Source organism: Heterodontus francisci, chromosome 1 (assembly GCF_036365525.1).
Source record: "Heterodontus francisci isolate sHetFra1 chromosome 1, sHetFra1.hap1, whole genome shotgun sequence".
NCBI classification, from domain to species: Eukaryota; Metazoa; Chordata; class Chondrichthyes; order Heterodontiformes; family Heterodontidae; genus Heterodontus; species Heterodontus francisci.
Genome location: NC_090371.1, coordinates 101,963,984 through 101,978,920, shown reverse-complemented (window position 1 = coordinate 101,978,920; position 14,937 = coordinate 101,963,984). Strand labels below are relative to the sequence as shown.

The following is a 14,937-nucleotide window of genomic DNA, read 5'->3' as shown; positions in this document are numbered from 1 at the left end:
CATGTGCTTCCTTTCTTTCCTTGGTACATACATTCACATTTGTATCTTTGTAGGTGCTAGCAAGCCTGCGCACTGTAAGGAACAATTTTGCTACTCTAACCAACTTGCAAGATCGAGCATCCAGCAGCAAGTAAGAACCTTTCGTTTCACTAATTTGCTGTGGTGTAGTTTAGGTGTGTGCTAGCTTTCAGATCTGATATCATGGAATATTATGGTACAGAAACAGGTCATTTGGCCCATTGAGTTGTGCTGGGGTTTTTCTCCACAAGCTATATAACCTAATACCATTTGCCTGCTCACTTTCCATACACTGTAATACTTTGTCTTTCAAGCAGCCATCTAATTCCCTTTTAGAAGGACCAATGCTTTATGCTTCAAAATAGTTTGTGGCAGAGAATTTTATGTACTACCATCTGTCTATGACAAGAAATGTTTTCTAACCTCCCATTAATTTTTTTTGCGATTATCTTATCCTCTTGTTACCACCACACCAGCCGGTGGAATTTACCATAGCTAAGGCAATGAGCCCTGCCAACTTCTGGCTGTAGTGCTGAAGACTTATGCTCCAGAACTAGCTGCATGGAAAAGTTTTTCCTAATGTCACTTTTATTTTTACCCATTACTTTAATTCTGTGCCTTCTCGTTCTCGATCCTTTCATGAATGGGAACAGTTTCTCTCTATCTACTCTGTCCAGACCCCTCATGATTTTGAATACCTCTATCAAATCACCTCTCAGCCTTCTCTTCTCCAAGGAAAACAGTCCTAACTTCTTCAATCTATCTTCATAACTGAAATTCCTCATCCCTGGAATCATTCTCGTGAATCTTTTCTGTACTCTCTCCAATGTCCTCACATCTTTCCTAAAGTGGAGCGCCCAGAACTGGACATACGAACATATGAATTAGGAGCAGGAGTAGGCCACTCGGCCCGTCGAGCCTGCCCTGCCTTTCAATAAGATCATGACTGATCTGATTATAACCTTGACTCCACATTCCTGCCTACCATTGATAACCTTGCACCCCCTAGCTTAATAAGAATCTATCTATTTCTGCCTTCAAAATATTTAAAGATTCTGCTTCCACTGCCTTTTGAGGAATAGCATTCCAAAGACTTATGACCCTCTGAGAGAACAAATTTTGCAATACTCCAGCCGAGGCCGAATTAGTGTCTTATATAGGTTCAACATATGCCCCTATTAATAAAGCCCAGGACACTGTATGCTTTATTAACAGCGCTCTCAATCTGTCCTGCCATCTTCAATGACTTATGCACATTTACACCCAGATCCCTCTGCTCCTGAACCCCCTCTAGAATTGTACCCTTTCTTTTACATTGTCTCCAGGTTCTTCATACCAAAATGAATCACTTCACATTTCTCTGCATTGAACTTCATCTGCCACTTATCCATCTATTCCACCAACTTGTCTATGTCCTTTTGGAGTTCTACACTATCCTCCTCACAGTTCACAATAATCCAAGTTTCGTATCATCTGCAAACTTTGAAATTGTGCCCTGTACACCAAGGTCTAGGTCATTAATATATATCAGGAAAAGCAAGGGTTGCAATACTGACCACTACAAAACTTCCTCCAGCCTGAAAAACATCCATTAACTATTACTCTTTGTTTCCTGTGGCTCAACCAATTCCGTATCCATGTTGCTGCCATCCCTTTTATCCCATGAGCTACAGGTTTGCTCACAAGTCTGTTGTGTGGCACTGTATCAAATGCCTTTTGAAAGTCCATGTACACCACATCAACTGCATTGCCCTCATCAACCCTCTCTGTTACCTCCTCAAAAAACTCCAGCAAGTTAGTTAAACATGATCTTCCCTTAAGAACTCCATGCTGGCTTTCTTTAGTTGACCTGCATTTGTCCATGTGACTTTTAATTTTGTCCCGAATTATGTTTGCTAGAAGTTTCCCCACCACTGAAATTAAACTGACTGGCCTGTAGTTGCTGGGCTTATCTTTACACCCTTTTTTGAACAAGGGTGTAACGTTTGCAATTCTCCATTGCTCTGGCACCACCCCCGAGTCTAAGGAAGACCAAAAAATTATGGCCTGTGCAATTTCTTCCCTCACTTCCTCAGGTTCCTATGATTTGTCTGCCTTCAGTTTGAGCATTTTCTCGAGTTCCATCTATCTTTGAGTAATAACCTCTTAACTGTTCTGCAACCACTGCTGGAGGTTTTAGAATTTCACTATCTACCTCCTCTCAACACTGAGGCTAGGTATTGCCGCACTCTCCACTATAAGCTTGTCCCCTTGTTCTTATAGTGATCTTATACCTATCTTGACAATCCCTTGATTAATACTGTACTGTGCCTGTAGAAGGCCTTTGTTTGCCATTTTTTGTTGCTAATTTTCTCCCAAATTCCTTCTTAGCTCTTCTAATTTTCCTTTTTCTAGCTTTCCTATATTCTTTATATTTGTCCTGGCTTTTTTGTTATCTGCCCTATTAACATAAAGTGCAATACTTTTTAGTTTCAAAATTAATTTAATCTCCCTATTTGTTCTAGATCTAAAACACTTTCCCTTTTTTCCCTTTCTGGAATATATTGGGCTGAATTTTATTTGGGCGCCGTGGTGTGCCTGGATTTAGCGACCGCTGCAGAGCCCCAGCGATATTTCATGCGGGGGCTCATTAGCATCACTGTGCCGAGTGCCCCCCCCCCCATATTATGTGGGGAGAGGCGGGACATTTGGTGCAGTGAGAGAGTTTTTGACAGCTGTGCAGCAGGTGCTGGGGCCCAATTTAAAGCACCCCAGCACCTACTTCCTGACAGCTGTCGAAGAAATACTTACCTGACTGCTGAAGACTGGGGCTGCTGTCAATTTGGCATCAAAACAGAAAGTGTTGGAGAAACTCAGCAGGTCAGGCAGCATTTGTGGAGAGAGAAGCACAGTTAACTTGACCAAGTTCACAGACCTGAAAGTTAACTCTGCTTCTCTCTCCACAGATGTTGCCTGACCTGCTGAGTTACTCCAGCATTTTCTGCTTTGCTGCCACATACTTACCCTGTTGTGTCCCAGTGTCCTGTGAAGTTGCGATCCTCTTCTTCCACTCAAGTGTAACATTCCTCTTGTAGGCGTGCCGCACCTGGGTGAATAATCTTAATTTTGCACATTCTAGGACATGAGATTTACATATACCATAAAAGGCAAATACACAACAGAAATAAAACCATAATTAAGAATAATTACCTACTAGAGCTTCTAATCATCTGACTGTGAAAAGCCACAGGCTAATATGCATTTGGAATCTATATTCATTTCTCTGCTGTTATGTGAAAATACATGTAACTGCAATTAAATGATCTTTGTTAAAAACAGGAAAATATGTTCATATTCTAGCTGCATTGCCAACTAGAAATATTACACCAATAAATATGATCAGCTGCTGCAGAAGCAAAGTGTTCATGAATATGTGTCGATGTATAATAGTTGAAAAACCATGACAACAGCACAAGTTTTGCATCAGTTTTCAAACATGTGCAAGACAAACCTTGCAGCCAGAAGTTAGAGCAGTTGCATGGTGGAGTCACCTTTGCATTTAAAGGACCACACGAAAAGCCGAGGATGGCAGAGGGTTACTCTTGGGTGGCTCCACAGTTCAGTGGTGCCTCCCTGCTCACTTTCCTCCAGGCTGTACGGGCAAGGTGAGAGGTTCTTTTCACCAGCGATGGTAAGAAGAGGCCCCCCCGCCCCAACCTGAACAAGGCAGTCTGGCTGTTGATGGCAGAGGAGGTGAATAGCCATGGGGTCAACTGCCGTCAAAGGGTCCAATGCTGGAAGGGATGAACAAGCACTCCTCCAGCCAGCCGGGGCCCACTAGCACTCATGTGCACAGGGTATGAGCGCCAAAGTCATCCACAGCCAAAGAGCAATCAGATCAGCAGCCTTCCTCCAGTCAGGCTGCTAGCGTAGAGGTTGCACCAAGAAGGGGCAACCTCTCCGTTTACAGAGAACACACTGACACAAATGGGAATGCATGGGTGTCACAACAATATGAATATGTCTTTCACTAAATGTTCCTCACCAACATGTGTGTCCTTTTCTCTGTGTGAGTGATGTGTGCCATCATGTAGCGCCAATGTCACAGCCCTTTGCACCGTTGTCCCATCAGGAGAGCCAATGTTTGCAATAACATCATTGCCATGCCACCATTACTTATGAGCATCTCCACGGGTGCAGTGACATGGACATTGGCTCAGTCAGCTGCTGCCTCTAATGGTTTACACAGGGATGCTGCAGAGGTGGACTGGTGCACAGCAGGTGAGTGAGGGTGATGTGTGGCTTGCAGAGCTCATGTCGGTTCCTATGGAGCAGACAGCCTTTATCTGATAAGCCACTGCCGTACATCCCTAGCTCACTGCTAGCCCTGCGTGCAGAGCCTGGGTGCCATCTGCCCTCCCATACGTCTTTCATGTTGTAGGTCCTCAGCGTCCTCATAGTCCGAGGAGGAATCCTGTTGATGTCTGTCCTCACCATGACAGGCCTGGCCCCTATTGGGTGCGTACTTGTGCAGAGCAGCAAAGAAAGGAGCTGGCCTTTTCGGCCCGTAGTACAAGGCATCACCCTATCCATTCAGGCATTGGAAGCGCTCTTTCAGCATGCCGATCTCCTGCTCAATGGTGGCTCTTGTAGCTCAGTAGCTGGCGTTGTATCTCTCCTCTTCAGCAGTGGTAGGGTCTCTCACTGGTGTCGGGAGCCATATCTACAAAGGATATCTCTTATCTCCAAGAAGCCACCCCTCCATCTGAGCCAGTTCATTGAGCAATGGTGGCAGCTGGGACTGGTGCAGGTCCCAGGTGTCATGGCAGCTGCCTGAGAAGCGGTCACAGATTTGCATGAAGCATCTGCGGTGATCACATACCAGCTTCACCTAGATTGAGAGGATTTTTTTAATGGTGACGTCTGCAGGTGGTAGACTGGCGGAAGGCCACATGAGTGCAGTGAACATTAAAACCTATGATTCTCCGGGAATGGTGCAAAAAACAAATCGTCCTCTGGGCCTAGCTGTGAGAGTCCGTACTGAAGCGAACATACTCACTGGCCCTCCGGTGCAGGGCATTGGTGACCTCCCTGATGCAGTGGTGCACTACTGTTGTGTGACACCACAAAGGTTTCTGGTGAGCCCCTGAAAAGCTGCATAGGCGCCAAGCTTGAGAACAGCTGCCACTATGAGGACCAAAGGCATGGGATGTCCACCAAAGCCCATGGGCTGCAGGTCATCTTTGAGCAGGGCACAGAGACGTGTCACTACATGCGCAATCGCCTCTGACACTGGTGCTCTGACATCCGATAGCATGTCATGTGGGGCCTGTAGATGCATGACAGTCATAATGGCGAGCTCCCCTTGGGGGCTGCTGCTCACGACTGGGGGCCTCTACGTAGATCGAACCTGCCTGTTGATTTTGCCTCTGGCGCATATCAATCCTCAGGAGCAGAGGATCACACAATGTAGGAGGAGCCATACCTATCTCCATGTGATAAATAAAGTTGAACCCTTCATGTATCCTAACAGGGTAGGGATAGGTGTTGACGGATACATCAGGTGCTGTCATGGATATGGTGTACCATGGCATTGCCCATCTTGGCCAACTCGCAGAGAGGCACAGCATGATCACATCAAGATCTTACCAGCTGAATCGATTGCCCCCACCATCATATTGAATGGCAGTGCAGGCGTGAAGGGCCGAATGGCCTACTCCTGCTCCTATTTTTCTATGTTTCTATATAGCCTTAATGTTCCTACCCTTTCTGGCACCCTCCCCACACACAGCATGACTAGAGTGCCATTGCTCCTTCACAAACACAAAGGTAGAGCGTACACTGTTTATGGAGGGTACACTGTACCCCCCCCCCCCCCACCCCCTTAATGCCTGCAGAGCTTTCCAGTAATACCAGACCTCCTCCCTCCTCCCTTTAAGAATGCAGTGCTGAGATCCCTGTAATCCCCCCTCCTCCGTTCCAGTATGCAGAGTGAGACCCCTGAAAACAGAACTTAGCTTCCATAGCGAAACCTTCTGCCTCTGAAGACACACCGGCTTTTCTACTCGTGAATGGGATGGCAGGTGACGGCCGCCCATTCAAAGTAAAATCCGGATGTGTGCTGGAGAGGCAGCGGGCTGCATAATCTGCAGAGGTAAGTACCATTTTACATATGTTAATTGGGGTGCCGCCACCAAGCGATTGGGGGGGGGGGGGCCACACTGAGGTCTGCCCGCTGCCAGTAATATGTTTGCGGGCCCTTCACTACGTCATGGGTCGGGGCGGGCCTCTTCCCACAGAATTTTACTGGCCCCCGCACCGCAACACGTGGTGTCGATGGGCCAGTAAAATTCAGCCCATTGACCATGTTATTCTTTCCATCCCCTATTTAAATATTTAGCATTCTCAATCAACAGTTCCACTTGCCAAATTTTTTATCTAGGCATGACATCTGTTACGACCAGGTGAGAAAAGTGTCTAGGGGTCTCTTTCAGCCTTCACCTGGTCTTATGGTAACAGGATTTAATTTTTAAACACACTGTGTTTTCAGCTCCCCCTTGGTGAATCCTTGTTCACCGCTTTCCAATTATAAGGCAAAGAAATTAGCACAAACAGGCTTTCTTAGGTTTAAAGAAGAAAAGTGAAATTTATTAAAACTTAAACTCTAATTCGGTTAACGCCTACAGATACACGCCATGCACCACGCTAGCATGCATATGCGATACACACATGCAAATAGAGACAGAAACAATTAGAAGAAAAATAGTGGAGAGATTTGAGGCAATCTCTGAAGAGGGGTTTTTACAGTGCTTCGAGCTCATTGTAGAGTCCTTGATTGTAGGTAGTCTTGCTTTTTGTTGGGGTCCAGTATTCTTCTTAAACCTTGTTCACTGTAGGAGACTTTTCTCTCTTGGGGTTCATAGGTCTTCAATGGTTTCCGAAGCTGGTGAGAGCGAGATGAGAACAGACAGGAGAGAGGTCTTTTCAGTCCAGGAGCAAACAGCTTTCTGAGTTTTAAAAACTCTATGGCAAGTTCAAATTCAAAAAAACTCCACCAGCCAGTTAGTCATGTGACTAAAATGTTCTGACCACGTCTTCTGTGTATTGGGGAGCAGTGACTGGGTCCTTTGTTCCAACACTGTCTGTAGTATGCAAAAAATGTCTTTCCGGCGAGGGGCCTGGCAATTCCTTTGATAGGCTCTCTTTTCTTCCCAGCAACAATTTTAAGTTTTAATGTTCATGTGGCGAAATTAATGTCTCATTCCTGGCAGGTGGGGGCCTGCATGACACATCTCTTTATCTCAGTTTGCTGTTTTCAGTCGAGTAATCATATCTCGACTTTTCTTTTATTATTCTTACACACCGAACATAATTGTATTGTAGTCATTGGGGTAATTTTTACTTTATATGATAATGTAAAACCGGTGATAGTGAATTAATAGCCCAATTTAAATCTCTTCCGATTTTTATTTTCATTGAAGTTACTGGAAATAAAAATTGGGAGAGATGCATAATGGGCAGTTGATTCACTACCGTCTGTTTTACATTATCACGCAAAGTCAAAATTACCCCTTTGATTCCCAAATGTTACCCTATTTTTAAATCACCTACTTGCACTGCCTCATTATCCAGAACTGGGTCAAGTAGTGTTTTAAATCCCTTATTGGAGTAGCAACAATGGATTGAGGAAACAGTTTTATTTTGGAATAATTAAGATCTTCCACAGTTGCATCAGTATTGTTATACATGCCTATCTATTTTTGAATAGTTGAGATATCTTTGAGACATAAATATATAACCTAAAACTAAATGATAGAAGACACTATTTAGGAACATTTGGCAGCATTGTGATTGTTACAATGTAGGCACTATCACCCAGCACACATCATGCACCACAGCGACCTCTGCTGCTAAAATTACTGGAACAGTTTGAGACACCAGATAGCTTTTTATTGCAGCAATTACGTTCTATTGAAGTAAACCTGTGTCATCCACCATTAGAACTGTTAGCTTTCAACTGTACCATCCTTAAGTGCCTGAAATAGGGTCATCTGGCCATTTTACATAAGAATTTTAACTCAGGTAGAAGAATTCAGTTCAAAAAAAGCAGACTTCAATAAAATATCTTCTACTTAGCTAATGTGCTTTTGTTGCCGATCAACTTCCAGCAGTACACAGCAAAGATAATGAACATAAATATGTTGTTCCTATTTCTAGCAATTTTTGTTCCTTCAAAAATATAGCATTTATTGTTTAACAATTTAGTAACGATTAATTAAAAGACTGAAATTGAATCGTCCTTTTTTTTGAATTGAAGTTTTTTTGAAGGTGAAGGTTGGCCAGCTTAGTTATCTTTAGATATATCAACTGTCATCTGATAAAGGGAGACTCCTTAAGTACAATTTTGTTTATATTGGTATACAGGAGGATGAGACACAACATTTCCCAGAAATTTGTCTGGACTCTTTGAACCTGTGAGTGAAGGAAAGATGTTGCTAGAATTCTAACTTTCTGCTTTTATTTTAATCATTCAGGCGCTCACCAATGTGTAACCAGCCACCCATGAATAAGCCAAGTTTTACAGGTGAGTGATTCTTTTGCTTTTGTATTCATAATTCATTCTTTTATTCTCTATAAAAGCTTCTTCAATGTGAATTATGCCAAGTGACATATTTTGGGCAGAATGTTCATGATATAATTGTCTGCAGTACTGTCTGGTTAGATGTAGATCCACACCTGAAATTCTCCAACGTTTGCCTGTCTTAATCAGCCAGGAAATTAATGGCAGGTAACTTTTACATGTCCTGTGGTGGTAGATTATAGTGGTGCTACTAGAGACCACACAACAGGATTTATTGCATTCTGAGGAAAGTAGGTAACTTAAAAGTAGGGAAACATGCTTTTTGTGTCTGATTATCAATTCTTATTGCCAGAAACTTGAGGATCGGTCATTTGCATCCACTCAGTTGTCAAATGACACATTCCACAGGGAAACCTGAAGTTGAGCAGGAAAATAAGAACTCAGAAGTGGACGTTAGCAAAAAAACAAATGTGATTTTCACTCTGTTGACACAACAGAACTGATTATTATTTAAGTGCAAATGCAATTTGGAACCAAAGAGGTTTACAACATAGAAGGAGGCTATTTGGCCCATTCATCTGTGCTATCTCTGCTAAAAGTGTCCAAAACCAGTCCCATTGGCCTACTGTCTCCCATGGTCCTTTAACGTTCTATACAAAATTGATGTTTTATATTCATGTGAAATTTTTATAAAAGTACATCATTATAGTTGTTGGACAAAGCAACCATTTTATGTGCAACCTGAGGTCCGGCTATAGAACATGGAGAGAGAGTCTTCACTTGCTGGAAATAAATAGTTTCTGACATTGGAAGAAAATACTGTTAACTTAATTTCTGAAGGGTCTTGTCAATTGGTGTCTCTTTAAAATGCATTTATTGTATGGAAAAGAAACATTGATAGACAGCTCAGATAAGACTTTTCTTGTGTAGAACTCTGCTCTATAATAATGAATTTTAAAATGACAGATGTTGAAGTGCAGCTCATTAAGAGTGTGCTTGGTTTACTTGCTTTCTGTTGTGCATAAAGGTGACTCTGCCACAGGTGTGCTGCTGTATTTTGCATTGTTCTGGAATTCAGTTCCCACAGTGTAGTTTGGAGGTGATGCTCTTTGTAGTAAGAAAAAACACCTTTAATAAAGTACTGAAGACAATAAAGAAATATTTAACAAAAAGAGTTGGAAATCATGCAAGGATGCAGTCTGCACTTGGTTATACCTAACTATATTGCATCCATTTTCTATGTGCTTTGTACTGAGGATATGCTTAGAGTTGTCTTGGGAAAGTTTTAATTTGCAGTTTTGCTAACCTATATGTGAATATACATCTAAATAGCACAATTAAATGTCTGTAAAAATAGAATTTGTGATAGGTAAGTTCTTATTCTTTTGAATCTTAATACACCATATTGCACAGTTTGTGAATTTGAATTTATATTTATGTTGAAATGAAAATAATTTACCTAATAAAAATACCTAAATAGAATTTTCCTGACATTTTCCCTTTTAAAACTATGTGAAAGACTGCGCATGCTGTCTGAAATTGTGAACATTGTGTGTTGCCTATTGCTGTCTCCAATTATTGTAAGGGAAAATTTTTAATTTCGGGGAAATACTTTTTAATTTGAAGTTCTCTGCCATTTTATTTTGCCATTGTGTTGGAACTCCTGAACTGAGATGATTTTCTGTTGTTCATGACAGATCTTCCTACATGTTCTTAAATGTCTTCTGGCTTCTTGATTACATCCCAAAGTATTTTTGTAGTCTGGGCCATTTAGCGAATTAATAACTAGATAAAATGGAATAAATTATTATCGTTTTTTTAAGAAGACATCCATTTGTTCCACCTTTTGCTCCTCTTGTGTTTGATTTTTGACAATACAATGCCCACGTTACAGAGGGCAAGGTGGAGAGGCTGTTTCGCTGCGAGAAAGGATGTGAGAGCTGTCGAAGGAAGACTTCAGTCTAGTGTTACCTGCTCCCTTTAGCAGGGTGATAAATATCAAACCTCAATGGAGTGAGGGATTTAATCTGTTGCACGCTGAATCATAAATTTCCCACACGTTGATGTTGAACAGAAAACACTATTTTAGAAGTCCAGCTTATTGCACAGAAAATGCAAAAGTCAACTGAAGGGGTAAGAGGATATGTGAAACATGTTGGGATCATTGTTTCAAAATTGCAACTCCCAACAGTTATTTTAAGTGTAGAGAGCATTTTTACTGGAGTATCATTTCAATGACATTCTCCCGATTTCCTGCTGTAACTTCGCAAGAAGAACGGCGCAAATCTGGGAGAAACATCATAAAAAAGTCATGTGAATGCTGTTTCTTGAGGAGTCCACTATTTTCATGTTGGAGAACCTCTGTGGAAATTCTAGGCGATGGTGACCATCTAATTGGTATTTTGCTGTGTATGACTTGTGGTCCAACATGCCCTTATATTTTATTTGTTTACAATCTAAGTACCTGTACCTAATTATATTGAAGTGGATTTTATTGAATGTGTCAAACCATAGTAAACGCAGACATATAATAGACCTTTTGCATTTCATCCAAAGAGTTAAGACCAAGTATTCAGATCAAGCAGGGTTCCGAACATACGAATTAGGAACAGGAGTAAGCCACTCGGCCCCTCCAACCTGCTCCAACATTCAACAAGATTAAGGCTGATCTGATTGTAACCTCAAGTCCACATTCCCATCTACCGCTAATAACCTTTCACCCCTTGCTTATCAAGAATCGATCTACCTCTGCCTTAAAAGTTTTCGAAGACTCTTCTTCCACTGCCTTTTGAGGAAGAGAGTTGCAAAGACTCATGACCTTCTGAGAGAAAAAGTTTCTCCTCATCTCAGTTTTAAATGGGCGACCCCTTATTTTTAAACAGTGGCTCCTTGTTCTAGATTCTCCCACATGAGGAAACATCCTTTTCACATCCACCCTGATTAGAGGTTAGGATGATAATTGAATTGGACCAAGAAAGGGGAGGGGAAAAAGAAGTAGATGGTAAATAGAGGGGGATGGAAAAAGAGGTAGGAAGGGAGGGTAGGGGTGAGCAGGTGGGAAAAGTGGGTGGGAGGGTATAATTAGAGAGAGGGGAAAATAGGAAGGAAGGAAGAGCACAAAGGGAGAGACTGGAGGGGAAAATACTTTGGAAGAGATGGGGGGGTGAGGAAGGCAGGTGGAGGGGTGGGAAGATAAGGAGGAGAGATGGGGAGAGCAAGAGAAGGAAAAGGTTAAGGAGGAGAGAGGATGGAGGAAGAGTGGGAGAATTAGTAGAGGATTAAGGGGAGGGCAGGGTGGGAAAAGACTATAAGTGGCAAGGAGGGAGTGGAGAGACGAGAGGAGTCAAGGGAAGAGCAAGAAGGGAAAGGAGGAATGGAAAAATAGGAGGAGTCATGGGGAGGGAGAGATAATCGAGAGGGGAAGACAAGAGGGCAGGATAGAGGGGAATGGGGAGAGAAGAAAGTGGAGGAAAAAGGTTGGGGAGAGGATGGGGACCAGGTTTGATAGGAAGAGGGGGAGACGAGAGAACAGCAGAGTGAGGGGAGAGCAGGAGATCAGAGAGGGAAGAGGGAGACAGAGGCAGAAGGGAGGTAATCTGAAACATAGAAACATAGAAAAATAGGAGCAGGAGTAGGTCATTCAGCCCTTAGAACCTGCTCCATCATTCAATACGATCATGGCTGATCATCCAAACTCAGTAACCTGTTCCCGCTTTCTCCCTGTATCCCTTGATCCCATTAGCGCTAATAGAAACATAGGATTCCTGTTGTATCATAGAGCTCTGAAATAAATACTTCCTGTTGAGTGTTTTATAAGAGGCACTGGAATTAATTTGCACAAAAAAGCACACAAAAATATTAAAAGGTGCAGCTTCTGAAATGGAGGAGAATCAGAAACTAATCACATTTTAATTTCTTCAGTGGTTATTCACTGATTGCATTGCACAAGGAGAATCAAGGTCAAGTGTAGTTTTCAGGATTAGAGGGCAGAGGACAATTGGACCAGGATGTGGAGAGGTAATTCAATCCTCATTTTAAATCCACACCTTCTGTTCTTATTTTGATTAATTTGATTTTATATCATTTTGTTAACAAAGTGATTCCTGACAACACAGCGGCCCGCCGTAGAGGCCTGCTTTAGGTCGGCAAAAGGAATCCAACCCAAACCCGACCGAACCACAGCGGGCCTGAGCCTGACCTGGCCCGAGTCCCTCCAATTTTGCCCGGAACCCGACCCGACCCGAACCCGCCACTCCTCGGCCCGACCCGGCCATCCGTTTACTTACCTTCCTGACATTGAACCTGCAAGAATCTGCAGCTCATGTGTGAGACATCATAGTGATGTCACTCGCTCATCGCGCAGACTCAGTTTCGTCCTGGACTCCCAGCTCAGGTAAGTTTTTTTTATTTTTAATACTTACCAGCAGAGCACTTACCATGTGTGTCCGGCCCAACCCGACCCGACTGAATCTAGACTCGGCCCAACCCGATCTGAGCCCGAAAGCCGGCCCTGGAAGATGGGCCTAACCTGACCCGAACCCGACACATGTCGTCAAGTCCCATCGGGTTCGGGTCGGGTAGCAGGCCTCTAGCCCACTGACATCATCAAAATGCGGCAAGTTGTACACATGCGCAGCTACATCTTGCTAGGAATAAGTTGCGCATGCACGGGATGACGTCACTGCGCAGCACCGTCATCGTGTATCCGTGCCTGTACCATCTTCGCGCATGCACGATACAGCGTTATCGGGTATCCAGCCCCCCCACTCGACTAGAGCGAGCAGCTGAATGGGAGACTTTGAGGCTGGAGCTCTCCCCATTTGCTTCAGACCTCACTACTCCCCCCCACTCCCCTGGCTGATTGTTCCTCGCTTCATGCCACCCCGCTCTCCGTCTGCTAGCTCCATGCCGTGCCACTTCCCTCCTCTCGGCCACTCACCCCTATGTGGCCCCGTCACCCTTTGCTTCTTCGGGTGGCGTGTTGAGACCGATCAAACGTGGGAGCAAAAGGCTGAGAGGATGGAAGCGGTGCAGCATGGAGCTAGTGGCCGGAGGGGTAGTGCGGGGAAGCGAGTGACCGGAGAGCGGGGTGCCAAGGAGAGGGAAGCAGTCGGGCAGGGGAGTCAGGGGGAGCAGCAAGGTCTGAAGCGAGCAGCTGAGGGAGGGAAGCAGCTGGTGGGGCAGGAGCAAGAGGCTAAGTTCGGGTGAAATCAGTCCTGGTCAGTCATATAATCGAATCACCATAACAAATTGGCAGCACATTTTATACTCTGCCCGATTTTCGATCGGTGTGCCAATTCACTGTCTTCCAATGGAAATGCAATCATAAAATTCCTTTTGTATTTAATAGGATTACTGGAATATTAAATGGATCTGAGGATTACAGTTAGTATCCTATAACTATGTAGCATATTACTAGGCTTCCATCCAACTTAATGTAAGTTTAGTTTGCTAGAACGATCTTACCATAAGCATTTCCTGTGATAAATTGAGCAGTGCCATCTTTAATCCTGTCAGCTGCCTGAACGTTGCAGACACTGACGTTCCAGTTGAAAAGCCTGCATTTGTGCATGTGAAAGTACTACGCCACCTAGTGGTTGTGTTGTCAGCAAACGTAGCCTTTTGTTAAAGTTAAATACCTAACCTTACAGAAATCTGGGAAGTAGAAAAGTAGGCTGGAATTTTACCGGCATGCCGTGGGTCCCGACATCTGGACCAAATGCATGACCGAGCCTGGGCCAGCAGGCAACGGGACTGTGGAGGCTATTTTATTGGCGGCGGTCAATTAAGAAGCCGCGCTGCTGGCTGAATTGTCAGCCCAATCAGATAAATATGGCCGTTGCTGAGGCTGCATGGAGAAAGACAGGGCACCTCCATCTTGAGTAGCAATATTTACTTCTGTGCCGGGGCTAGGCAGGGAGACCCTGGCGATCCAAGGGTAGTCTCTCCAGTGGCAGTGGTGGAGGCAACCAATGCCAGTGGTAGGCCCCTCCATGGGCCATGGAGCAACCAGAAAGGAACCATCCCCTCACTCCCCCCCCCCCCCCCCACCCCTCCCAGAATGCTGCTGGAAAACTGCCTCAATGAAGCTAGCAGACTCCTGACCCACTGGGGCGGGAGGTGGGTGGGAGGGGGGCATCTCAATGCCGGTAAAATGCCAGCAATTGTAAAATGGCCAGCAATTAACCTGTTAATGGAGTAATTAGCTGCCTGCCTCCGGTCGGTAGGCGGCCAATCCACTGCTATTCCCATCTCTGGTAATATCATCTGGCAGCAGGAACATGTCGGGCTTCCCTTCCAATGCCTTCTGCCGCCATTTTACCACCCCTCCCGCCTCAGCCTGTCACCAAAGATCTGTT

At 44.1% G+C, this 14,937-nt stretch overlaps 1 protein-coding gene across 7 annotated transcripts in view; it reads left to right on the top strand.

Annotated features, from left to right (window-relative positions):
* The window catches only part of pde4d (phosphodiesterase 4D, cAMP-specific), a 1,078,190-nt gene that overhangs the window by 835,182 nt on the left and 228,071 nt on the right, over positions 1-14,937 (top strand). For all 7 annotated transcript variants that reach the window (XM_068033694.1, XM_068033684.1, XM_068033731.1 and 4 more), the window contains exons 4-5: positions 54-130; positions 8,532-8,581. In XM_068033694.1, the coding sequence (XP_067889795.1) occupies positions 54-130; positions 8,532-8,581 (127 nt within the window). The remainder of the gene's footprint in view (positions 1-53; positions 131-8,531; positions 8,582-14,937) is intronic.